The sequence below is a fragment of the Ptychodera flava genome, chromosome 14, assembly GCF_041260155.1.
Source record: "Ptychodera flava strain L36383 chromosome 14, AS_Pfla_20210202, whole genome shotgun sequence".
Lineage (NCBI taxonomy): Eukaryota > Metazoa > Hemichordata > Enteropneusta > Ptychoderidae > Ptychodera > Ptychodera flava.
In genome coordinates, this window is record NC_091941.1 from 4,525,582 (window position 1) to 4,552,800 (window position 27,219).

Consider the following 27,219-nt stretch of genomic DNA (forward strand, 5'->3'; position numbering starts at 1 on the left):
TCAAATAATGAGAGTCAATCTCTCTCTAATCAGATAGTGAATGAGTGTAAGGGACAACTCACAGGATCCATCATGAGTCTTCTCCAGGTCGGGGGTAAAAACTGTCCACTTGCAGCAGGGAAGACACTCATCAACTGTTCCATTGGTTTGAACTGGCAAAGGAAGAAGTGGCAATTATCAATCAATGCACAAGTTAGAAATATTGATTTAAAAACAGTTAAAACAAATTAACTTTTTTTTCAAAAACACTTTTGAAACAAACTTGACTGAATTCTCTTTTGGACAATTGTTTCTACTCTGTGAAATAATTATTGTATTCACCAAAGAGACAAATTTATGATTTTGCATTTTGCTGGGTAAGTATGGACATAAAATTAAAATAAGATAATATGGGGTTGCAACAAAAATACTACAAAGTACACACCCAGATATTAAAACAGCGTATCTAGTGTCAGATGATGCGTAGTGCTAATGTCTGAGTGCATATTTTACAGTATTTATGTAATAACTTTGATTATGGTATTTGGACACAGACAAAATTACACAAAAGGTATTCTGTACAGATGTTTTTGTACACACAAAAATTGTATTATGTGCAATAATACAACATTATTGCGAGGCTTACATGACAACTGAATGATGTATGGCATAATATTTTTTAAATTTACACATTTTTTGTACAACTTTTTCTCCCGTAAGGAACCCACAATCACATCAGAAATGTTCCACTGTGACAGTGATTAAAGTTTGTACGTTATGTACATGAATATTAATCATGGACCAACACTTACCGGTGCTGTGCCTTTCTCAAAATCATTTGGCAGTTTTCCGATATCGATGAAATCTGATGCAAATGGCGCATAATGGAACGGATAATACCAATCCCATGATGCACAGCCCTGATAGTAGTACCTCAAAACCCAGCAAAGACCTTCAACATAGGAACTCATCTGAAAGAACAGAGTTGCCGATTAAGTTATCCACTTGACACCAACAAATATTCCCTGAACAGCAATGAGGTAAATTGGATTTCAGCATACAAATCTGACACAATTAAAACCTTTACTATCTTGGACACTATTAATAGAGGTACCAATACAAAGAAACACACTTGTTGTAACAAAGAATTGACTAGCCACATTAGAGTTTCTGTTCATTTCATGAATACTTTTCTTGAATTTGCAAACTACTTACAGTAGTAAACAAAGGATTATTGAGACATTATTGCTGTGTTGTGGCTACAGTGAGTTTAATGATCAATGGTTCTGGCAAGGCTATGGTGATGTGTCCTTCTAGTCAATGAAATAAATCAAAAACAAGAATATATTAAATAGGAAACTTACAACTTTGTGTACAAACTCATCGTCATCAGCGGAAACATCAAACTTTGATTCATAGTACCTGTTTCTCCAACCATCTTCCCACAGCCTATAACAGAAATACACATGATACTTTGATTCATTTGTTTTATCAATGGGATAACATTTACCATACAGAAATCTATTGCTAGCTTTATAGAAGAGAAAATACCTAACAATACCAATTTTCAATTGACGGTTTACGTCAAATCACAAAATCTATATTGACTAGCATTTCAGAAGAATAAAGGCTAAAGGGCTTCATTGGGATAACATATTTTACATCAGCTTAGTCAATATTTGTACACTCTCTTCACATTTAGCAAAATAATCTCTCTCCCACACCTCTATTGTCTATAGAAAATGAATTTGAAGATGTATATGCATTGGCTTTGTTTTGTTTGGTAATTTATGAAAGTGAAATTTATAAAGAAACTGGAAATATTTTCTACATGGTAGTTTTTACATATATTAGTATTTATGATGTCATGTGAACAACCTTACATAAAGAAGGCTAAATATATGTACTTCCATTCAGATGAATAATCTTTTCATTTTTTAATAATCACATTGTACATCTTGAATGTTTGCTAAATTGTCCTCAGCATGAAAATGAACAGGGTAAAGGCCAAACAATATGTGAGTCATACACCAAACATGGTAGAGTACGAGTATATGCATCCATGCAATTCAGCCAAAGATTTCACATGTGAAGCGAGAAAAGACAAGTCAGATCAGACAAGTGCACACTGCAAAAGGTGATGATTTCATTGAGTTGTACATTATTAAGTATTAGAATAGCTTCTGCAGATATGACACAGCCACCGATGTTTATTACTGACTCAATATACTGGTGTTTGTACTGTCATCAGACTTGTTCATTTCCATTTACAACATGGTGGTATGACCAATTCTTACAAAATAAAATTATGAGTCAATAGAGTTGTACAAACATAATGAACACATCAACAAAAGTTTTGCATCAAAATCACACGCATACATATACTACATAAGAGTTGCTTTCTTTTGAATGTGTATTCTCTCTACTATGAAGGCACGATGAATTGAAACAATGCAGCCTTGAAACTAAATGCAACAAGAACCAAAGCTGCAGTAGTAGAGGCACCTGAAGGAAACTGATCCCACTTTGCATAATGAAAGCAATGGAGTTCTCTTGGGGGGCCCTCCATAGCTTTGTGAAACAACTGGACCCCTTAGGATTACGCTGATTTGTAAGGTTGTTAAACTAGGTAAGATTGTAAAAGATTAAGACCGTAAGATTGTTAAACCTTGTCACAGTCCCTCTATCCACCGGTCTGGAAACGCCTATTGTAAAAGGTGTCAATCACCTAGACCGCACAGCCGAACCGCGATACGAGGGCCAGTCACGTGATAATGCGAAGCTTGAGTTTGTCCTGCATGCCACAGTCCCCGATTGTGTGTACGCTTTTCTCGAATTTTCGCTGTTTTTGGCTCTATTAAGTGTTCTCTGCGTCTATCTACGACACGAAGACAGAAATTATCATATCCTGAAACCGGTGTGAAACCGGTGTGTGATCCTTATCCCATCGTAAACGATGATAGTGTGCGATAATTTCTGGGGTTGACCGCTGCGAGTGTGTTGACGTACGTAGCACAAGCAACGGCTGGAATCACACCGGAAAATTTGTGGTCCCCCTTCTCTTGCAATGCTAGTAGTCAGTGTCTCCAAATATGATCTAAATATGTTTTCTGTGTAATATTCTGTGAAATCATGCCTGTTAACTGAACAGAATAGGAAAGACAACTGCAGAAATGCATGTAGATTTTAGTTGTGTGGTCGCACATTTTCCCATGCAGCGTCAATATGGCGAACTCTCGATACGTACGCTCGCTCAGGCACGGCTGGAAACACACCGGAAAATTTGTCGTCCATTTATCTTGCAATGCTAGTAGTCAGTGCCTCCAAATATGATCTAAATATCTTTTCTGTGTAATATTCTGTGAAATTATGTCTGTTAACTGAGCAGAATAGGAACGACAACTGCAGAAATGCACGTAGATTTTTGATGATTTTAGCATTTTCCCATGTAGCGTCAATATGGCCACAGTCCCTCTATCCACTAGAGGGACTGTGATATGGCGAACTCTCGATACGTACGCTCGCGCTCAGGCACAGTAAATACCTTTTACAAAATGCTATCATGTCAACACAATAACAAGTTTGGTAATGAACTACTCAGCTGTCGATGTTAATATTCAGCTGATTTTGCCTGTCTTCTTTATTTCGGGCAATAGTCCATGACACTTGCGAACATTGCATGGCCATTTTGTTTTTCGATCGTGATCATAATGCAACCATAATGTGTGGTCCCTTTCAAGCTTTATCTAGAGGGGTAACGTTACCCATTTAATGAAAAAATAAATTGTTTAGTGTTTCTAAAGTGAACAAGTTGTAATGTTTTGTAATATTCTGAAAATAACAACCCACAAACGTCATGTTTTTGAACGATCACATTGCGGCTGTCATAGGATCGTGGGGTAGCGACATCGATATAGCGGCCAGTTGAACATTGTCAGTGTCCTTTGTTTAAGGTGTGAATCGTGTGTTGGTTCATATCACGGAGTGTCACAAAGAAACCAGCCACGTTTCCAGACCGGTGGATAGAGGGACTGTGACCTTGTCTAGCCTTGCTGAGTATTTCTAAAATCTTTCATCAAAAGTATTCAAACCATGAAAATGTAAATGTTTAATGACAGTACAGTGTCCACACAATAACATAATACGCTCTCTAATACAAGCTGACAGTCACGGCACTATGTGGAGCAAAGACAGCTGAAAAAAAGGTCAATCTGACACAATCACATTGACATTGATATTGCCTCTCTGTAACACATTCATCACAGTAAAGTTGTGAGATGTTTGTGCCATATTGAAAGTGGAGACAAATACCTCAACTAAAACCACCTTTGCAAAATACCTAATTTCATCATTGGGTTCATCATCCTCCTCCTCCTCATCGTCATCTCGTTTCCTCTTCCTTGAATCTGTCTTTTCCCCGTCTGTAAGCATCGCCTTGAGTGCCTGGGCTGCATCCTGTGAAATAAAACATCTGAGTGATAACACTCATCTACATGCATACCACTGTACCCCATTCATAGAGGAATCTCAGACACATCATCCGGCCTTGTGCTCTTGATGCTGATATCTGGGCGGAAATTTGAAAAGTGTAAACATCAGAATTCTAACAATGATGCCAGTGCACATGTTGGGGCAAACCCCTTTCTAATTTGTTTTAAATTTACTTGTACTGTAATGGATATAATGACTATTTTCATCGATGACAATACAAGTATAATGAGTGATTGGTTTTCTGAGAATCCACATGCTTATGTATCATTATGACATCACAGTTGCTGTTCAGCTTATATGCAAATTAATCATTTCTGCCAAAGTTCAAAGTTCACATGCCTGGGTCTGGACGATGTTTTGGTGTTCTTGGAGTCGAAAAATGAACAACTAGATTGTAATACTACCAATTGAAATTCAAAAGGGCTGAACACATCAATTTGCGATGTATGACAAAACTGCATTCATATCCTTAAAATGAAATGCAAAGCATATCAGAGTCAAGCAAGCAACTTTGAAAATTCCCATAGGCTTGTATTATTTGTCATGAATGACAAAAATGGTGGAACATCCCCAAGTCAGCATTAAGTCTTACTATGTTTGCAAGGTCTTGTCGTCTGTTCCATGATGACGGTGGTGTGGCTGCCATTCTCATCTGATAGGCTTCTTGCCTTGGATTCTGAATGGCAGATGGTGAACTACCAACACGCTGGAGTGTGCAGAGAGACAACAGTGTTGAAAATTTGTGAGAGAAAGAGACCTGACAGTACCTTATAAAGTACAGTGTACAGATATGGTTACAATGAACAATAAGGAACTTGATAAATATCAGGGACTTCAGTGTTATGGCATCTTTGAATTGTAAATGGTGAATTATCAGTGTGGTTAAACTGCTAAAACAATGAAGTTTCGACCTTTTCGAAAAAAGGTAATTTTTATTACATGATGGCTGTCTGTTCATAATTCATGATGTATAACATCCAGCTGGGATAGAAAAGTCACACGAGCATCTTCGCTATACCTAATCATCATACATTTGTTGTAACATTCTCATATCATGGTATATCCAAAGCTATACATGGAAATCCAACTGCAGTTGCACATCCAAGAGCGTCAGAGTTGGGTGAAAATTATCCACAGTCAAAAATCTTGACCATCTCATCCAAACTTTTAACTGAAAAATTTAAACTCACCTGTGGAGCATATTGGCCGGCTGGAATAAACGCTGGTGCAGACGACTAAGGAAAAATGAAAACGTTGATTAAAAGGGGAGGACCTCTCAGAATTGAAGAATTGTTTGAAAATTAACGTAAAGGAAAAATGGTTGACTTTAATTATGGTTTGTAAAATTGCAATTTGAACCCATATTTAATTACTTCATTTACACAACAAATGATTATTGTGAACAGCTCTTCAAAAATGAAAAGGCTGTGAGGAAGTCAAACTTGTCCCTGTGATGTAAATTAAGCAATCAAATGAGGAATGTTGAGCAAAATCATTCAATTTCAGATATGTAAATTTCACCACATACACCTCTTTGAATCGAACATGAGATTGTGGATGCAAAGATGCCAGTATGACATTATGCTGATATGAACTCATTTGTGATGTGAATACTCAACTCTTTTCATTCTCTTCTTCCTCTCTCTCTGATTCCTCCTGAAGTTCAGATCACTCTGCCTTCGCTTCTTGAAAATAGCATCTTCCATTTCACCAAGGTCTGAAACAGAAAAAAAATACATAGGTTTTACAATTAGTTGTCTCTCAAATGCATGAATGAATAACAACTATCACAAATCTTGATATATTTTGATTTTTCTCTTTGTCATTATCTCATTATCTTATTCAAAGTCTTAATAACAGTTTTCTTTAAAATTTTTACATTGCAACTCGACAAGAGACAAGCATTTTTCCCCGTAAGATGTAAAGATTACCCGTTCATAGATTTTTGAAAACCTTTAAAGTTGCTGAAGAAGAGGAGTAAAATACTACAGTCTATGAGAGTGTGACGTTTTCTTGAAGAAGAATGACGGATGAACCTCTTGCATATGTAAAAAGCTGACACTTTCTTTCACTGCAATATCAACAGAATCTCTAAAGCAAAACACTTCTGGTTAAAAAGAAGCATTAGAGGAAGTGCATACTGTACATTGTTGAGATTTGATGATAGAATTGTCAAGGAGCTTACCGGTCATCATCAGCTGAACACGTTCTAGATTGACAACCCCATCTTTGGTCAAATAACCCTGAAACACAAAAACAGTGGCTGAGTATTTGCTACACAGGGATGATGTGGTGATGCCCATTGCCTAACCACATATTAAACAAGGCAGTCAAATATGAAGATACGAAAAATAATTTCCTTCTATTAGAGAAATCTAGTCTTCACAGAGCAGAGGGTTTGATTGAAGACATATTATAACATATCTTCTTTAGAAGACTTACATCATAAAAATACACTACAAGCTTTGTATGTTATATCAAACACCAATAATTCACAGGAAATAAGCTTTGACAAAGCTTAACAATCATCACTGTCACTGTACAACACATTGCAAGTTTAAAAATGCGAGTTAATTTATCATGCTTATCAGGTACAGGCTTTGACAATGGTTTGGACATTGTATTCTGGCTTGATATTACAAAGAATGTTTGTATTATTAACCATTAAGAATACTTTAAGGACAAATATAGAATTGCAAAATTTGAATACTTCATGGAAATAATCATCAAATGCTCAACTGGGGCAGTACATGTATATACCATACGTGTTTCTGAATGTCTCACGGCGTTAACATGGAGAGAGCGCCCTCTATGTCCTGACACAGAATGAGTCATATGATTTAAAGTTGTTGATCAGATATGAAATCAATTCTACAAATGTAACAAAGTTTCTTGTTCTTGCATAGTATTGATAGATAACGGTTAATATAAGTTTAATTGTGTTTTACACTTTCTATTCCAGATCTGGTTTAAATTCCGTACTTTCAATGATTTCAACATATTCACATGAAGGACACAAATGCAGCTTGATAACAACGAAATTATATTATAATAAACGGGACAGAATTCACCTATATGAAAGAATATACTGGATATCTGTCAGTCAAACATATATTTCATCACAGGACAATTGATCAATAACTACCAAATATAACAAAAAAGGCAAACAAGTTGTGGTTGTTATGACTACATATTCAGAGCAAACACCATGATCTAGGCGAAAAAAACAAATGAAGTGAACTTTGTTGTGCTGCTGCACTGAAATCTGAGTTACTTTGTTGCAAGGAGGTCAAAAGAAATATAAACACAGACAAATAAATGAGAGAATAGGATGTAAGTGAATGAATACTCACCCCTGTCTTATAAACAGCCGACTTGTATATTCTTATAAGCCTGTCTATTGCACCTTCCCTGCAAATAAACCAGCAAGAACCAAATGTTATTTGTGATAGCAAGTAAATATGAGTGTTCTCAATTGGCACAACCTTTGTGCAATGACAAACAAAATATACACAAATGAATTTGCAAACTGTATCTTCTGCAAAACATTTCTGGCGATTCAAGAGCTGTGTTTAAACTTACAGCACACTTCATGGTACCTCAACTCAGTTACACACAATTCTTTTTCATGTTTTTTCATATAATCAAGATGCCTTTCACAAAACTGTTATGATGGATAGTAAGAATCAGTCTTTTATTTTTTGCATTCACTACAAATCTTTCAAATATTTTATCTCTACAATATTTGTTTTCCCAAAGTTGCACCTATGTGTAAAATTTAATGAAAATCTATTTTTACCTGATTTGCAATGAAGGTAAATGAGGCAAGAAGTCATTTCCCACAAAGAAACACATGAATACCCAGTCATCAATGGCTCTCTGTAGACAAAAGGAAAAACACAGCATGTATGGCTAACTATTACATATAAATTACCACAGAATTCTATCAAGATCACATGGAACTCAGAGAATGCTGCATAACACCACTCGAGAAACTGGGTAGTGAATTTGCATATTTGATTAGAAGCGGAGCCTCGCTTTCGAATGCGCAGGTATTGTCAACATGGCAAACCACAGACCTTGCCGCTGACGTAGACCCATTTTAAGAAACGGTTTATTGCCATTGAAAAGCCAAAAAGAAACATAGGGCCAAAGTCCCTGAAGCTACTATAGACATAGATACAAAATTAAGTATTTCCTGACTGTATGAAATTATCTCAAGCCAGTGCGACTGTACGGGGCAGAGTGCTGGCGAGTCACAAAAAGCGATATGAACAAGATCAATGCCTTCCACAATGGGTGCCTGCGACGGATCTGCCGCATCTTCTGGCCAAATAAGATCTCGAACAAGGAACTCTACGAAAGGACAAAGACTGAGAGCCTGGTGATTGAAATCCAGCGCCGCCGGCATAGATGGCTTGGTCACGTCCTCAGAATGTCTCAAGATCGCGTGCCAAAGACTGCCTTACGATGGACTCCACCTGGGAAGAGGAGGCAGGGTCGGCCTAAAACCACCTGGCGCCGCACGGTGATGGCTGAGCTGAAGGAGATGGGTCTGACCTGGGGCGAGGCACAACATGCAGCCAAGAATAGAGAAAAGTGGAGGCAACTTGTCATCGCCTTATGTCCCACCCGGGTCGAAGAGGACTGAATGATGATGAAATTATCTCACTAAGGTCATCCTAGGGACTTGTAAACCAAATATTAAAGCTGTCTGACCAGCGGTTTTGAAAAAAAAAGCGACTCGACAGTCGACAGAGCTCTGCTGTGTTATGTGACACATGTATTAATAAAGAAGGTGGATATTCATTTCAGGATGGCCTGACCAAAAATGAAAAAAAAATTCCGTAAAAATACAGATTTGCCAAGCACATTTTAACTTTCAAATTAACATTGTAAGTAAGTTCTGTTGAATAAGTTGAGACTGTACGTACTCAGAGAAAGCACACTGAAGAGACAAATGTTTGAAACTTAAGAAGTTCAAGGTCACCAAATGCATTATAAGGAATCATGTAACACTTTCATTGCACTGTTTACACAGATTGCATAATTGCTATAAATAGCACATGAGGAATCTTACAGCCCAGCTTTACCATAAAAACCCTATCACTTTGACCACTCTTTTAATTGACCACTCTATTTTTGTCCTCAAAAAGTAATTTTATTTTATCCTTACCAAGTAAACCATAAATGGAAATTAGAACTATCTCTATCTCTATTTATTTGACCACCCTATCATGACAAACTATTAGATAACATACAGGGCACAATAAGTGACGGTTCAGAATATGTCAAAGTTGGGATTCAGGAAAGTTGCCTTTACATGTTTTAATCCTCCAAGATGGTAAGCATTTCACTATGAACTGTTAAAAAAGTTTAACTTTCTGATAATTCTACACTAAAATTATTTTGGCTTTGATGATTTCCTAATTAGTTCAATTATTTAAAATCATATTAATTATTTTTTTCTGGGTGAATTGATAGGGCTTATACAGTACAAGAATTACGTACAATGTAAGTCAAATTTTGACCAAAAATGACAAAAAAATTCCTTAAAAATACACATTTGCATATTTCATCACAATTTTAACAAATCTACGTTGGGTTATCCCTAGGGACCTGTCTACCAAATAACAAAGCTGTCTGACCAGCGGTTATGAAGAAGATTTTTTACCAAAAACGCCTTTTTTGGCATTAATTTGCCTATTTTCAAAAATAAAAAAAAATTAAAAAAAACAGTTTCTCAAAATCATATTTTTTATCTACACAACAAATATCAAATCAGTAAGAACTGTGGTTCTCAAGATATTTGAGTGGACGGACGCCTCACAAACGGACATACATACATACATGCATACATACATACATACATACATACAGACTGACGCCGGACGGATACCCATCCCAATAGCTTCTATAGACTATAGTCTATAGTAGCTAAAAATGAAATTCACTTTTTATATGTCAGGATACAATAATTATTCGGTACACGGAAAAATCTGATACATTTAGCTTCAGTTTTTTTGAATTTATAACCAATCTCGCAAGTAGTCATTCAGTGCAATTACTACATACACAGGCATGTCTTCCACGCAAAGGTTAGGGGTCATGGGGGTCTTGAGCCAGAAAGATATTTTAGTCACATGACTTCGAAAGGTTACATATACTGCATGCCAAATATGGAAGTTGTACCGCCTTGCAAACGCAAACGACGCAGTGTTTTAGATCAGGTGACCGACTCGGGTCGACTCACTTCCGGGTTTCAGGGCGGCGATGTGCACGCAACTGGGCACCCTGAAACACTCGAAATTTCAACCCTCGACGTTTTATTTTGACAAAATGAACACCTAAAACTACTTTGATGACATTAAATTTCCGGATTGTGGTTAAAATCATCATTAGAACTTGCTTTAACGGAGGAAAGGGCAAGGTATGCACACCTACTTCGGCTAATGCAACTAACCCATAGCGCGAGGCGAACAATGTAAACACGCATGCAAGCGTCGGGTGGTACTCTGGCGATTACCTCTGACCCAACTTGATCAATAGGCCTGTACACTGTTTGCTACCCCGAAACCTAGTCAACTTCGATGGGTTGAATCTCCACCTTACGAGGCTTGAGCCAAATCCGAACGATATGTAATCAAATTATAAGGTAAAAATCTAATACTAAATGTACACTTGAAACGATTTTATGCATGCTAAGGGATAAGACGCAGTGTTTGTTTCAGCACTTTTACGGTCGTAGCGTACAGACTAAATCTGAGCCCAAGGAAAAAATCCCGCAGACATGCCTCCAAAAATTCAATTGAAAGGTCGTTTTCGACTGTAAAGGTAAGAGGTGCAGTTTTGTGGCCCAAGCCTCTCTTTTTGATTAGAAATTGGTGATTTTCAGGCGCTGAAAAAATGCACCAACGGTTTTTTGAAAGCGTGAGGGCGCTCTTGCAATTCAAAAGAAAATCTCATTAACATATGGAAAAGTACGACCCGGTTTCTCGAGTGACACATGTAGGAAATGTTACACCAATTTCACAATGGAGATGTTTTCAGTGAACATTTTGAAAGAAATTATGGTAATGGTTTCGTAGTGGTATCATATATGACTTCATAATCACTGCATTGAGGAAACATCAGAACCCTTTAACTCCTAATTTGGTCACCATCGTATTAAACCTCAAAGATAGAAGTGATCACAGCATGAAGACCATTCCGCGCTTTCTGATTCTCAATACATTTGTATTCTCATCAATCTACTACATGAAAGGTGTTGTAACTAATGCCATTCTTCAATAAAGATCCCTTTTGTCACTAAAGACATATAAATTCTACATACCCCAAAACAAATTATTTTGAATTCTGTTACAGTACTGAAATCAATAGGATTCCCCCGTATCACTATTGATATCTACATACCTCTATATCAAATGGAAATGGAAGCCCCGTCATCCATAATTCTTTCTCCAGATACTGCAGATAAAAGAAGAACAGATGAATGTTCCTACAAAATCACAAACCATTCACAAATGTATGTAATTGAATACACACCTACATGTAATATTTAAGCCCGACTTATCATCGCTTTAAGGTAGTATTTGTTTCAAAAGTGAAAGACTAAAACTTAAACTTTTGCTCAAACTTTCTTTTAACCATTCTTTTTCAAAATCAAGAATAAAAATCTGGGTTCACTGTGCAAATTTTGGTACCTGAGAAATAAATAATCCAAGATTTACTGATATTTAAAATTCAAAATGGCCACCATCCCAGTGTTAAAGGTATGGAAATCGATCCCAGGGCCTAGGAGTGGCACATGTAAAATAATGTGTGTCTTTGCGTCAGAGGCGGAATAAACTATGAGTGTATCTATTTATCCAGGAAATCTTAATCCCGACTGCTATGTTTGTACGTACATAGAGACAGTCGACGTTAGGGACACAAAAAACAACGAGGAGCAAACAGGCAGTGGTTTTGAACAAAATCAATGTACCGGTACCTCACCGATGTCTGTAACTCCATACATGAAAATGTTCGTAGCTTGACGCACTTTGAACATAGCTCGTAACAAGGGACAGTGGAAAGCCCATGGAACTACGTGTACAACTATAACAGCCACTCATGTAGTTGGTGCACAGTGCAGGTTTTTCCGATCAACAACTTTGACGGATGGTGGACTGACCTTTCCTACCGCAATTGTTATCTCCCTCGATTCAGCACAAAATTTTCGTATGATGCGGTGTTTACAGTTGTTACGTGATGGTAAATCCTAGTCGTATTTATGACTGCTGCGTAAACAGTCACTGAATACACTTTGCACGCATTTACGAGCACTGGATATTTTTACCGTTTTAAATCAAAAACCGTCCGTATACGCGTATGACGGTGACAAAAACAACACATAGAATCTGGCGTATATTGTTACTGAATTACTTTGACCAAAAAAAATTCACCCAAATGCCGAACGGTGATCATACAGAACTCTGCAGGTTTCTTGACTAAACGACCCCAAACCGACCGGATCTCAGTCAACTGTGCCGGGCTCCACGTCTACTCTATCAGCGTCAACTCAAACTTTCACTCCAGACAAACTTTACCCTACAAACTGGGAATATACTAAATTTACCTTGAAAAAATTCAAAGTGTGTATCGTATTGAAAAAATTTTACCGGGGCCTCGGAACAAATTAAAAAAACCAACAAATCCAAACAGAAACAGTGGAATGATCATTAGTGTGCAAGGTCGCCGTATTATATGTCAGGGTAAAACAATTATAGCTTTGAAATTTCTGGACGGTACAAAAGGCGGGGCAGAATTAGACAAGATTACGACCAATGTGTTACCGCCGATGGTACATAACGTACTGTTGATAGCAGGTAGTTCGGTGTCCAGTGAGAACACTATTCCCGATATACTACGGCTGTTGATTTGAGCTGCCTCCGATCGAAAATTTTCAACACAAAGACGTGATGTCAATAATATTGCGAGATTATAAGTACCCGCTGTCTTCTCGCCAAATCGCTGCGATCAAGATCATTATGATAGAAGCAATTGACCGCCGAACACCTGCTTGCTGATCTTATACACAACGTATAAAAATTGATTATTCCTGCTGAGAAATACGACAGCAAATATTGCAATGTGAATTTCTTACTATTTTCCTCGCAATGGTTTTACATCTGTGTCTATTTTATCGCGGCCACTGGACCATTTCTGACGATTTTTACTAACAAAGAATCAGTTCACGCTCATCGTGGGAACACATGGAAAAGCCGTTCAAAAAATTTTCATCACATGAAAGATTACCGTAATCCCCATTTCAAAGATGTAGGAAATGTATAATGTGTTGTTGTTCATCTTGAAAAATCCCGAACTGCAGCCTCTAAATACAAAATGCTTTTTCTTCTGAACGACTTCCTGACAACTTTACAATCACACTCCGGTCATCACATGACGGTTGTAACCGTACATGTGCTGCCGCCAATGGAGAATCAAAAGACTTCAAATCAAAAGTCAAAAAGTATAGAAAACATATCAATATCCAAGCATTGTAAAACAGAGTAATTTTGATAAGGTCAATTTATTGTATGTTATAAAAAATCTCCAGGCCACTCGGAACAGCGTAAGATTTTGATCTTACTCGTTCGAATACTACACTCACACGGTAGGGTAAAAATGGGAACTCAGATCGTTATATACTGCTTCCGCCAAGCCAGTCCGCTTAGCTAAAGACGGTGAGATGACCATAATTATTATTGCTAGTCTCTGTAAATTTTGCCGACTATTCGTTAGTAGTCGTGGAATTTCTTGAGTTTGTCCGAAAACTATGTTAGTGAATGACGTAAGTTTCGAGACACATGAGTGCAAACGCGATATCGGTATCGGGATAGAAAAGTCATTTACAGACAATCGAGGAAGAACATAAGAGTCTATAAATCTGCAAATTAAATTAATCCTAAGTTACTATGAAAGTAGAAAAGGTAATGTTGTGCCCTGGTTGGGAAAGAAAAGTTGATTAAAATTTCAAAAAAAACCCCGTCAGATGGTAAAAAACAAGCCCAGAAAAACGTATAGAGAAGAACGACATCACGGCGATCTTCAGACCTTTCATCATGTTTCAGTCTGAACGGTCAACATTTGGTGCTATAATCTATGTCAAGTGTCCCTTTTTGGTCAAATCTGACAGAGATGAATCGCGATTTAGTTTCATCGCCCCGACCCGACAGGAAATAATGCAGCTCATGGGCACCTGTATAATCGTGGCGTGAACGTATCCAATGGCCGTCCACTGCATGGGCCATTGACCGTGCATCGCCAGCAAACAACGGTTTTGGACGTCAGTGAGCGGTTGAGTGATTTGGGTAGGCTGCATAGATCGGAATCGAGTTGATTTCGGCCAAAAACAGTTAGTAGTTTTTCGTGCTCCGTCCAAATTGGATCCGCATGTTGCCGGTTTTATTCATGGCAATCAACAGAGCTGTGGTGGGAGGCCGTATAACGCCGGGACACCACGGCATCGTACACAGGGCTAAGCTACAACATACTTCCAAAAGAGATCTATCGTAAAATATCGTACTGCAGGTCAATATACACATCACCCATTCATAGGCCTACAGGTACACAGATCAACAAACAAACAGGGAGAGGCAATCTGCTTGAAACCATGAAATAGTCCGTTTGTGTCTGAACTCATCTGAGACTCGTGTTCAGTAACCGTTGGTCAAGTATTTTGCTCGGTTGTAAGAATCGTTTATTCATTGTTGACATCGTAATCGATCCGATGTACACAACAAATGTTTGATCGTTTTGCACCTTTGCGCGTCCCCTCGTGATTGACAGCTGTTTGGATGCTTTCATCTATTGTTTGTTGGACGCTTCGAACACAGGATCGAAGCAGTTTTGGCATCAAATTCAACTTAAAATGGAAAAAATGAGAGAATTTAGCCAACAAGGTGATGCCACGAGTATTCACAAAACGTAATATGTTGGAACAGTGCTTTAATTTACACCATGCTTCTTGAAAGCTCCAGATTTTCGGGAGCATTCGTTGACGTTGCTACCATGTGCCACTCATGTTGGATTATGAATGCTCAGGGAGATAGGGGGTATTTATAGGCTCCCCCTGCCTTTAACTCTATGAAGAAACATAAAATTTTCAAATTTCGAAAAACTACGCTGTTGAAAAGTTTTAATACACCAAGAGCTTTAAAATGAACCCCCACAAGTGGTAAATCAGAAAAGAATTGTATGAGTTTGAGAGTTCAAATATCTGTCTCCAAGGCACATTCTACCTTTTAACTGCCACCTCTCTATTTGACTTTCACGTGCATGAGACGAAACCAACCATTTGAAAACAATGGTCACTGCCAACTACTGTACAAGTAGAAGTAGCATACATTGAATTGACAAGACATGCCATTCTGCTGTGTTAAGTTTCTGCTCACATCACACATGACTTACCTCTCTGAGTACATTCAACCTGAGGAAGATGAATTCCTGCTCTGTTGCGAATGGCTGAGCAATTTCATCATTCTGTTGGAAAGATGAAAAATATGACTTTGTTAAAATAGAAGCTACTAGCACACAATTTCTATCTTTGTATCAAAATATTACAGTACTGATCTTGACACGGAAACATATTCTTCAAGACATAGCAAGTGAGACCTAAAGAACCTGAATCTTATATTGTTGTACCATGATATATCATTACTCTAGAAGGCCACTGGTCAACATAACAAATAAATTTACATTATACAGAAAGTTTGACATTTGGGTCGCATCTAAGGATTCAAACTGCTATGCAATCATCAGTACAGGAAAATGAAGATGCTTATATTCCACTCACAAGCAAACTCAACAGAGTAATCTAATGTGTGTAAACTTGCACCAGCTAACTATGAACCATGTGATATCATGAAAATGTAAATGAGTGTAGTTAATGTTAGCATTGGAACCAACAGTGTGGAATATCCTTCAGTATCATCTTGACCTTTACACCTTATTTTCCTGTGTATACGTCCATCCATCCTACTGAAAATGGCGGTAATGCATCAAAATCTAGTGGTGTTAGGTGAATTTCACTATGCAATAATTTCACTCATAATATCACCATCTAATAACTTCACTGGCAATATCCTACTTTGTATATTATTAAAAACATTTCAATCATGATACTATTGATCAGATCCTTACCTCCCCTTCCTTTTCCTTTGGCATACCCATGCAGTCTTTCATCTCATGACCTGATGAATAGACAAGAATTGAATCACTCAGACAAAGAAAGACAGTGTTGATCACGTACACATTCCTCTACACAACCCCTGTTCTTGATTACAGCAGTAAAAGAGTTTAAATAATAATTCAAACATACATGTAATGTATCAGTGTCTTTCATCAGAGTAGCTCAACATGAAAGTTCTAATTAAGTAGACTATTTCTTCACAGAAATGAGCTTAAAACTTACCAACTTGACCGCAAATCTCACAAGGCCTTGGAGCATTTGGTTTAAATTCCTCTCTAATGATTGTGAAGTTTGGTTCATGAGTTGCAAGACCTGTGGTCATAAAAAGGTAAAACAGTGTTTTTTCAAAGCTTACCTTACTGTACAACAATATTGATGAACAAGATACATGAAATTTTCTTAAGATGCCTAAAATGTTGTTACGGTAACTTGAATGAGACCTACAGTGGTACTATTTTTTAATAAACAGTAAAATACATTTTTATATGTACAGTGTTTTTTGTCATAAAACTCATATATCAACATGTCAACCTCTGATGCCAGTATCAAACCAATCAAGTAAAATTGCACTGATCATGAAATTTAATATTTTGATTCTGTGAAAAAGGAACTTGTGGCACACACCACACCACTATATGGCCAAAAAAAGAAAAAAATGTTTGATCACAACCCCTTGACACATTCACAAACAGCAACTGTTTTTTCCACAAAGTCACACATAACAGACCTGCAACCTAGAACCTTCACTATTTTTCAGACAGCACATCTGAAGCTATTGTAACTACTTTCTTATTAGCAAGTAAAAAGTGGTATTAATATCAGAATTAAAACACACAAATTCAACTTACCCAGCATTATAAGGTCAGCTTCACATAGGAGGAGAAAACAAAGACAAAGAGTTATCAAAGTTATCTGTCAAAGCATAAGAAATATCTACCATGATTAACTTACTTAAGTTCAAGTGAATTTCATGCAACACAAAAATTAAATTGTTAGAGGAAAATTTGTAAGCTGGCTCTGAACACCCTGATGCAGCAATCACACACTATTTTATGTATGCTGTTGTACAACTAGGAACAAGTTTCAAGTGAGTTTCATGCAAAACATTTTGGTTTACAGAGTGTATTCCTTTCAATGATAATTTGGATAGCAGCAACCTATAATACATTGGATAAAAGCCGCATATCTAGACATACACGACAGTTCATAGCTTCCTTTGCACTAGTGGTTGACTTATCTTTAAGCCTTTAATAACCAAAACTTGTGACAATGCGTTTTATTTTTTTCAATCAAGTACAATTTCTCAGTGTATTCTCCATAGTATCCTGAAAAAGCCTGCAAGAAAATTGTGAACACAGGCTGCACACGTGTGATCTGCATTGTTATTGTTGATGACTGCTATTATGTCCAGACAGAAAATTGACAGCAAATATTAACTTACCATCAGCACCACACAAGCAATGGTGAGTGTTGGGATCATGACCAGGGCTTGCTGTGAATGACAAAGGTGAAATTTTTGGTTAGAGATGCAGGCTGTTTATCTGTTTTGTCTGAAAATAAAGTGATAACTTGACAAACTTTCAAATGGAAACAAAGGACTATATAAACAGCAAAAAAGTTGTCAATGTTGACAAGAACTAATGCAAGAGCATGGGGTTGATGACTGCAGCTTTTGGAGTACACAAGAACTTGTATCTGGCAACTTATGACACAGGTGTGATTAGTAAGTTTCCATACTGTTTGGTCAATTGACACACATTTATTTTACAAATTCCTGTCTGATTGTATCATACAGTTCACTTACTTCATTGTAATGGATGACAATGTCTGTGTTATTGTACCTCTCTTCAGTTACAAAGAGGTTGCATATATGCACTAAGCATACTACATTGTATGTGGTGTCTACCAAAGTATTAAACTCAGTGATTATAACTCTCTTGATAAACTCCAAATGACCTTACAGTTATAACTCTACATCACAATTTATCATTCCAATAGATTGATGATGACAAAAACACATGTCACTGCTCACCTCGCTGCCTTCTGATATAATCCATAATTTTATGTTCTCCTTCCCCAGGGCAGTTGGCGTCTGACAAAATTACCTAGGTACGATACCAGAGCATAGGTAAGAAACTTTGAGGTTACAGTTCATCAAACTATGTCAATTTTAAAACTGATGCTTTACTCATGATATATATAACACAAATACTCTACAATTAATTATAAATGTCTTTCCAGGGCAACATTCAGAAAGTACAAGCTTGCATGTTCAATAATGAACATCACTGTAGGTTTAATTGTACGCTTTGTTGCTGTTTACACTTACTAAATTCTGTCAGACTTTGAATTTTTCATACAATTCAAGTAAACACAACCTCTACAAACACTCTGTCCTATGACATGTTGAGGAAAGCCAGCGTGTTTCAAAAGATAGTGATGCTGGTATGTTGTCTCTGCTGACAGAGCTTAGCAATCAACCAAGGATGAAAACAACTGCAGGTACCTTGATATTTTTCCACCCAGGATCGTTTGTCAATCTGTCTGAGATGTAATAACGAAGACATTCTGCAAGTCGGAACATAAATTCTGTCCCCTGAGAAAAAAAAGTGTGGATTTTATTTAAAAGATATCAGGACTGTATCGACGTTCAAATTCAAAAGATGCTGAACTGTCTCCTGATGGCGTCTGCACCAATTCAAACTATAACAGTGTTCAATGACTCCACTTAAACAATATTGGAAACCTAACAATTTACAGAAAGTCAAAAGCTACTGACTAGAGAAAAGCCAGCACTATTTACAACCAATCAATCCATAGTAGGTCAGAGGTTACTTACTGGAGTAATGCAATTGCTGTCAAACTTTTCTTCAACTGTTTTCTTGGGAGGTAGAGTTCCACCCATTGACACAATTTCTTCCTGGATCTTTTCTATTTCAACTGCCTTTTCCCTATAGTCAGTTTGGGAAAGATAATGTGGGTAAAATTTTAGTCAGTGTTTGTATAGAAATAAACATTAGCCTGAGGTAAGTACACGTGTGTCAATGCAAAGTCTCTGATAGAAATTGGCATCCTTTCACTACTTATGGATACCTTGGAAATAATGATGGAAGTTACCATGCCTTGCATAACCAATCATAGATCTGATAACAGATAAACCTATAAAAGGATTTCAGTCGCTATTATTGATGTCCCAAAATTTCTCCAAATTTGTAATTTTGACAAGTTTCAAGAAATTTCAAGGATATATAAAGTAAGGAGAGACACTATCTTGAACATTCTTCAACTCCTTTCCTGAACTCTGTCAAAGAAACCATCTAGTTTTGAGTCTGATATCGTAAATTAATATGAAGATATCACTGTTTGCAATGTAATCAACATTTTTTCATGAGATTCAAAAAAATGGCCCAAATATTTCATATTTGCTTCAAAATTTGACTAGGGGAAAGTGTATGCAAGTGAAGATGTTAATCTTGATACTTTGCTGACAAGGCTACTCTGAACTTCATAAACTTTTGAAATAAATATGAGAGATATCCATTTGTTGATAGTCAGCGATAAAAAGTAACAACTTGCAACACATAAAGAAAAAGTAGATACAGTAAACCCTTGCTCTAACGACTATGCTTGCGGACAGAGAAAACGTTCTTTAAACTAAGGTGCTCCTTCAAATGAAGGAATTTGAATCCAGACTAGCCTTCTCAAGGGACACACTGTACGTACGTTATAACCAATAATTTGTACTACTGATGGTCATTAGGACGAGGGATTACTGTGTATTAGTATAATGAAACTACCATCATTTAATTGATTAGTACAATTGATGCAATTTTACCTGGACTCCTTTGGCCCTCTGAATCGCCTTGATCTCTGCTGGTTCATTTTAGCTCTAGGAGCGACTCCATCAATGGCCATGTAGAGCAGTTTCCTTGGCCTCACAATGCGGAACAGTCTGTCTATATGCTCAAAAATGGCCTCCATCATTTCATCTTCATTTTTTGGAGCAGGTCTATCAATACATGAAGAAACAAAATTGTCACAGATGACTTTGTTGTGATATAATACATGCTGTATCCCACTCACTGTTGAACAATATTGTTGGACTGATTTACAACTAGTTTAGAAGGATTAAAATTACCCTACGTCCAACAAATTCCATTATGTCTAATTTCTCAAAAGCAGTTATAGTTCACTATGGCCAGAGTGAAGTTAGTTGAAAGTATGCAACATTTCTCTGAACCTAAAGATCAAACTGAATTCCATGAGTTTCATTCGATATGACAAGTCATTCATTGGATTCCCTACAATAGTTTACTCATAAATGTAAATTTGAAATATCAAAATCCAAAACTTTATTACCTGTTTGATCTTCAGCATAGTTTTGGACATGTCATCAGTGCAAAAGAGATCTTATACAAAATTCAATTTTGTAAAAAAAGGACCAAATATATTGAAAACTCACTTATTCTCCGGATGACAGCAAGGATGAATTATTCCATTCATATCCAGATACAGATTATCAAATTCTATATCATTTGGATTTGGCTGTGTGATGTCAATGGGCACAGCAACATCATTCACAACTTGTTGCTGAAAGAACAATAAAAGGAGTAAATTCAACGTCAAGTTTAAAAAGAAATTACTTTTATATTTTAAAGACATTGCAATTTAAAATGCTTGGTTTTAAAGACCTGGGAATTTATCTTCTTTAGGGCAGGTTTTAAGAATGAAATACTACATCTCAACTTAAGAATAGTGGACCGAACTTCAGGCGCATTACATCTTCAATGGTACAGAGTCCTTGTGGTAAGTCTATGTACTCTATTATATGAAAAGTGCCATGACACCTGCAGATTAAAACCGTAAAGAATCAGCCACAGAATTCTCTGAGAGATGCATCAGAGACGGGTTTGTATGGCTTCTCAACAACCTACCGGTAATTTGTATCATTACCCCTTATCCTACCAAATCCATCTATCACTATTAGGTTAAGTTGGTTAAAACCGGTGAGGCATAACATGTTCCAGGTTACATTTTAACAGAGACTCAAATGCTAGAAGCTGGTGCACACATAGATACTGCAAACATGATTTTTAATGACTTGACCCGCTTTGACATACATTCCAAATAAGTGAATATAAATGTGGGTTTTGACAAAGTACCCTTTTTACTGACTTGGCGGATGAAAAGTGACAAGCATGACAGGAAAACGTTTACTGTTAACACTGGAACTCACCAGAAAATGATCATGCAAATTTCATCAATGGATTTGGAAAATTTAGACTTCAAATATACAGGAGGGCAGAAAACACTTGGAAGCATCAGTGCCCCATGACATTATATCAGTCATACGTCAGAGAAGTAAAAAGAACATACAAATGGGGTGGACTGGAATCCCCCTCAAAAATTCTTGCAAATGGGGACAATCCTCCTTTTGATGCCATCCTTGATGAAACACTGATATTACAGGGGTACAAAACCAAAGAATGACAGTGTGAAAATTCATATTCATGTGACTGGTGTATTTCACAGGAGGAAACAATTCCAGTGGTCCTAAATTAACCCTTTTCCTGCCAAGTCGGTGAAAATCCGCTTGAAATTCGGTGTAGCCAGAATCTAAGCACTGGTGACCGTTATTCTACCAACTCAGAGGAAATCGGGCCCTTTTTGGGTACCCCCTTTCCTGCCAAGTCGACGGCACTACGTTTAGCTATCCCCTGTGCGTTTAGGGGTCATCCGAGGACAGGTTTTCTGACAAGGAACGCCTTTTCCCCTCGAAATGGGTTCGCAGGGAGTCGATAGACAGGGAAAGGTGCAGAAACCTGTCCGCCAGTCCCCCACACCCCAGGGGGGCGGGGGTTTTTTACCGCTTTTTAGCGGACTTGGCAGGATAGCATGGTGACGTTTTCTGGCGGAGTTGGACGGTACTTGGCTAGCTGGCACTATAGAGATTGATGCCGAACTTGACCAACTTATTCAGTTGTGCGTGACTGAAAATGAGAACGTGTTTTTGACGGGACGGCTCGACTTGTTCCTCCGATGGAACGGATATGAACGACTCGGAAATACCATTACAAACTGGTGTCCAACGTATTAAGCTGGGCTTCAGCTCTGCAAGTTCAAGCCAGGCAACGTCCTTCACCGCCTTGGCTGTGCCATTCAATGGACGTAGCTTTGGATTTTTTATATATTCCATCGTCCGAAGTATTGGCTCTGGTTTGCAGGCAAACGTATCCTCTTGCGGATACGTTCTTATTTTCAGTCACGCACAACTGAATAAGTGACTTTCGTCTCACACCATCGGCATATCTGCCAAGTCGTTTGCAAGAGGTAGCCTTCTAGATTAGCATTGCCGAGTTGGTCAAGTTCGGCAGCAATCTCTATAGTGCCAGGCAGTCAAGTACGTCCAACTCCGCCAGAAAACGTCACCATGCTATCCTGCCAAGTCCGCTAAAAAGCGGTAAAAAAACCCCAGCCCCCCTCGGGTGTGGGGGACTGGCGGACAGGTTTCTGCACCTTTCCCTGTCTATCGACTCCCTGCGAACCCATTTCGAGGGGAAAAGGCGTTCCTTGTCAGAAAACCTGTCCTCGGATGACCCCTAAACGCACAGGGGATAGCAAAACGTAGTGCCGTCGTCTTGGCAGGAAAGGGGGTACCCAAAAAGGGCCCGATTTCCACCGGGTTGGGAGAATAACGGTCACCAGTGCTTAGATTCTGGCTACACCGAATTTCAAGCGGATTTTCACCGACTTGGCAGGAAAAGGGTTAATGACATGCTGTTCATTGTACTCACTTCGCTCCGTTTTGATAGCGTTTTACAAGTCAAGTGACCACATATTAAGATAGGTGATGCTGCTATCCTGTTTTGGATAGTTTTTTAGGTAGAAGCTATTTCAGGTGCAACAAACTAGGCGAAGTTAGCCAGACCGTATGATATAAGGTGCCGAAAGCAACACACAGAGACAGCCCATGTACAGTAGGTAAGTGCCACATGCATCGAAATATTGTTTAGTCGTCCATGGATTAAACGTAACTAATTATCACAAAATATTTATATACAGTTTTCTAAACACATCAATATTGAAAATTGGGTTTTGAAGTTTCAAATTATCAATATTTAGCCCCTAATCACATTCAAAATACGACATCCGATTACTGCGATAGCAGTCCGATTACTACGCACTCAACATGGGGTCAAAAATTTGGCAACTTTGACCCCCTTAATTGCACTTCTGTCATGTTAACAGTTTGAGGATAAACACAGTAAAGTTACAAAAGGTATTGTAATAAGATTTCGTAGTGCTCATCATTTATGAAACGGCTTTGGGCGAAATTCACTACCCTGTCCGAAAACTGTCACACTGAGTGTACTGTAACTCGAGGTTTTGGCTGGGTATTCGCCGTCCGACCAAAATATCCAGCCTAAACCTCGAGCTACAGCACTGCAGTATACCATAGTATACAGGATAGTATTGTAGCTAGTACAAAATTGTTTTTGCGACTTCGCTCACCAGTGCCGATGGCCCTGCAGAGGTCAAAATAAACGCATCCCACTGGGCCCACTAAGGCTGCGTTCACAAAAAAACGGTTAGGGGGGGGGCTGGAGGAATTCAGGGGGGAATTCGAAAATTTTTGGGGTAGTAGAGGGGGGGGACTTGAAAATTTTGCTCTACCTATAGGGGGGGGGGGGGACTTGAAAATTTTTTGTTCCCTTTTGTGTTTTACATTTGCCAATTCCAAGCTTTTGTAGATAATTCAATGAAAAATGAATACCATTTTTAATGTCATCAAAATGTTTTAATGTTAGAAATAATTTAACAAAATTTAGAACCATTTTGTCACATTTCATGACTTTTATCTCGAAAAAAACTAAATGTGTGATTGTGTTAAAAAAACAAACTTGAGCTCGTAACAGGGCAGAAGTTGCAACTGTTAATGGTTTCTGCAATATCCTATGCAATATAACAACTACAGTTTCTTGCTATCTCCCTACAGCATGCTCAAACATACAATATTTAGTTTGTCGACAAAGCCTGTATATATAAATATAAATATGTATTTAGTGATAATTTAATTGGAGTCCAGACTGACAGTCAGTTGTCAGTGATACAAATGCATGGTACACATAAATAGGCTGTGATAGCAAGCTGAATACTAGACATTTCAACAGGCTGTAGGGAGTAGAACTAGAACAAATTTGTAAAAACTGAACAAAAATATTGCCAAAATTATCAAAGTTAATACAGCTACTGCCTACAGATAGTGTCACTATCATTAAAGCTCTGCTCCTGCAGTTTCACTGTCACTGCATACCTGATCAGTGACAGAGATAGCTCTGACTCTGATGTACATGGTAGTTGAAGAAGAATTTGGGTCAAATGATGCTCATGACAGTGAAACATAATTGTACACAAGATCAGGCCAGAGAGCACACATGCAAGAACACATAGTAATGTTTGAATTCTAGCATATAAGAATATCAAATATTACAGAAAAAAGATAGGGTCACCATGCTTGGTTTTCTAAATTTTCATATTCTTGTTATAAAATGATACAGATGTAAAACTTTGAACAGTAAAGACTAAAAGTAAAAATATTTGACCAAATGGAATTATTTATTTTTAACCAAATTTGAAATTATTACACCCCAAAATTTCAGAGATTAAAACATTTATTTGGTGGAACATTTTAACCTTCCAGTATTGTCAATTTAGAGTAGCATCTAATTCATAGATGTCTTGTAGTTTTGGAAAAATGTTTGGTAGGTCACAGTGCAATATGGCAATTAGCCAGAATTCACAATTTGCCTACTCTCTCATGATTGTCATTTTGTGTGCTCCTCAGCAGGAGCAATTGACCTGGCCAGAGTTGGATTAACTCAAGTTGGCTTTTAGACCAATAAATCTAAAAAATCACTGATGCATTTAAAGAACTTGCCTTGAGAATATGACTATAGAAAGTGCTAATACAGGTAGTGTTGAACACCTGTGAGCGGAACGGCGCAATATGTTTATTTTTTCTGCGCTCACATCCTTTACAAATATGCGGGCCTGTGATAGTTGGGGGGGGGGGGACTTGAAAAATTTTGACCATATAGAGGGGGGGCATTTGAAATTTTTTTGGGGTACTTAGGGGGGGATCTTAAAAAAAATAAGATTTCAATCGAAATTCCTCCAGCCCCCCCCTAATCGTTATTTGTGAACGCAGCCTAACCCTGTGAGTGAAGTCGCAAAAAACCAAAAGTCACCGACTGCCTCACCGTAGCGCTAAATTTTGCAGCTAGATAGTATTGATGTAGTAGTTAGCCCGGCGTACGATGTGTTCCCGTAGTTATACGGCCTCCAACCACATGTGGGGACGCCGGGAACACAGCATCGTACGCCGGGCTAATTGTACGTATACTTTTTTGGGGGAGGGGGTATCGGAGGTCGTACAAGAAATGACAATGTATGCAACACCATTGTGATCTTTCCTCCATGCAAACGAGTGAAATAGTCGTCGTTTGCAGCTGTTGGGAAACGACAGTTTCAAAAAAACGTTAAAAAAAAGTGACCTGCTGACCGTCCCAATACTGATAACGACTCACCGTACATTTATACTGAGAACTTCAGAACACAGGCGCTCCTTAGTTGGGTAATCTGCTAAGTGGATCGATTTTCGGATCCACTGCAACCTAAATACTCACAAGGTGAGTATTTAGGTTGCAGTGGCGGGCATATCGACTACGGGATCAATAGATCGATCCGAAAATCGATCCACTTAGCAGACTACCCAACTAAGGAGCGCCTGTGCTTCAGAAGTACTGATTGAACGCACGTCGTATGTCAGGGACAGAATTTTACATACCTTTTCCTCGACACAGTGAACCACTATAGAAGGGTATTTCTTACTCAGCCATCGGAAAAATGCCGGGACTCCCATCGTTTCTCAAAACGAAATGCAGTCAAACAGAGAAATCACCAGCAAACGTAAACAGAGTGATGGATGTTTATTCTCCTATTTCCAGCAAGGCACATGAACCAAAATGGCCGCGACAGTGATAGACTGACTTATTGAGAAGAAGGGGTGGAAGTGATAAAATCACATTTTAATCCACGTGATCCTAAGGATTGTGACGCTTTAGAGATCAGAAGTATATTTTTGCGTTTCTATGTGTCGAAAATATTGATTCTGGAACATTTAAAACATTCAGACGACAACAAGGTAAGTGATTGTACCTCAACCCAAATCCCGATATTTATTCGTCAAATAGAATCGTCCAAAATATCTCGCTATAAACGAGAAGCTGAAGTTATTTTCATATCCGTTTTCGTATTCGTATTCGTGTACGTATTCGAGTCACTGACAACATTTTTTATCTTTAGCCCAAATTTCGAAACTTTGTATAAAATTTCTGTCTTTTGACCCCTCTTTACATATGTCATGCAAGTGCCCATCATGATTATTCAAATTTATGATGTGGAAAACGCGATGCTATGAAAATTCAAAAACTCCCGCCCAGTGTATACGAATGGCT

The 27,219-nt window shown here is 37.9% G+C and overlaps 1 protein-coding gene across 1 annotated transcript in view; it reads right to left on the reverse strand.

Annotated features, from left to right (window-relative positions):
• LOC139149026 (5'-3' exoribonuclease 2-like) overlaps positions 1-26,740 on the reverse strand; it is a 140,793-nt gene extending 114,053 nt beyond the window's left edge. The window contains exons 1-22 of the mRNA XM_070720521.1: positions 26,550-26,740; positions 21,165-21,292; positions 20,538-20,711; positions 19,542-19,653; positions 19,209-19,298; positions 18,735-18,807; positions 18,144-18,194; positions 17,551-17,568; positions 16,925-17,014; positions 16,654-16,703; positions 15,922-15,993; positions 11,884-11,937; positions 8,270-8,349; positions 7,824-7,881; positions 6,656-6,713; positions 6,090-6,187; positions 5,661-5,705; positions 5,063-5,176; positions 4,319-4,434; positions 1,344-1,428; positions 792-950; positions 63-152 (exon numbers count right to left, since the gene is read on the reverse strand). Coding sequence (XP_070576622.1) covers positions 63-152; positions 792-950; positions 1,344-1,428; positions 4,319-4,434; positions 5,063-5,176; positions 5,661-5,705; positions 6,090-6,187; positions 6,656-6,713; positions 7,824-7,881; positions 8,270-8,349; positions 11,884-11,937; positions 15,922-15,993; positions 16,654-16,703; positions 16,925-17,014; positions 17,551-17,568; positions 18,144-18,194; positions 18,735-18,807; positions 19,209-19,298; positions 19,542-19,653; positions 20,538-20,711; positions 21,165-21,292; positions 26,550-26,624 — 1,890 coding nt within the window. The 5' untranslated portion in view covers positions 26,625-26,740. The remainder of the gene's footprint in view (positions 1-62; positions 153-791; positions 951-1,343; positions 1,429-4,318; positions 4,435-5,062; positions 5,177-5,660; positions 5,706-6,089; positions 6,188-6,655; positions 6,714-7,823; positions 7,882-8,269; positions 8,350-11,883; positions 11,938-15,921; positions 15,994-16,653; positions 16,704-16,924; positions 17,015-17,550; positions 17,569-18,143; positions 18,195-18,734; positions 18,808-19,208; positions 19,299-19,541; positions 19,654-20,537; positions 20,712-21,164; positions 21,293-26,549) is intronic.
• Positions 26,741-27,219: the final 479 nt, after the last annotated feature.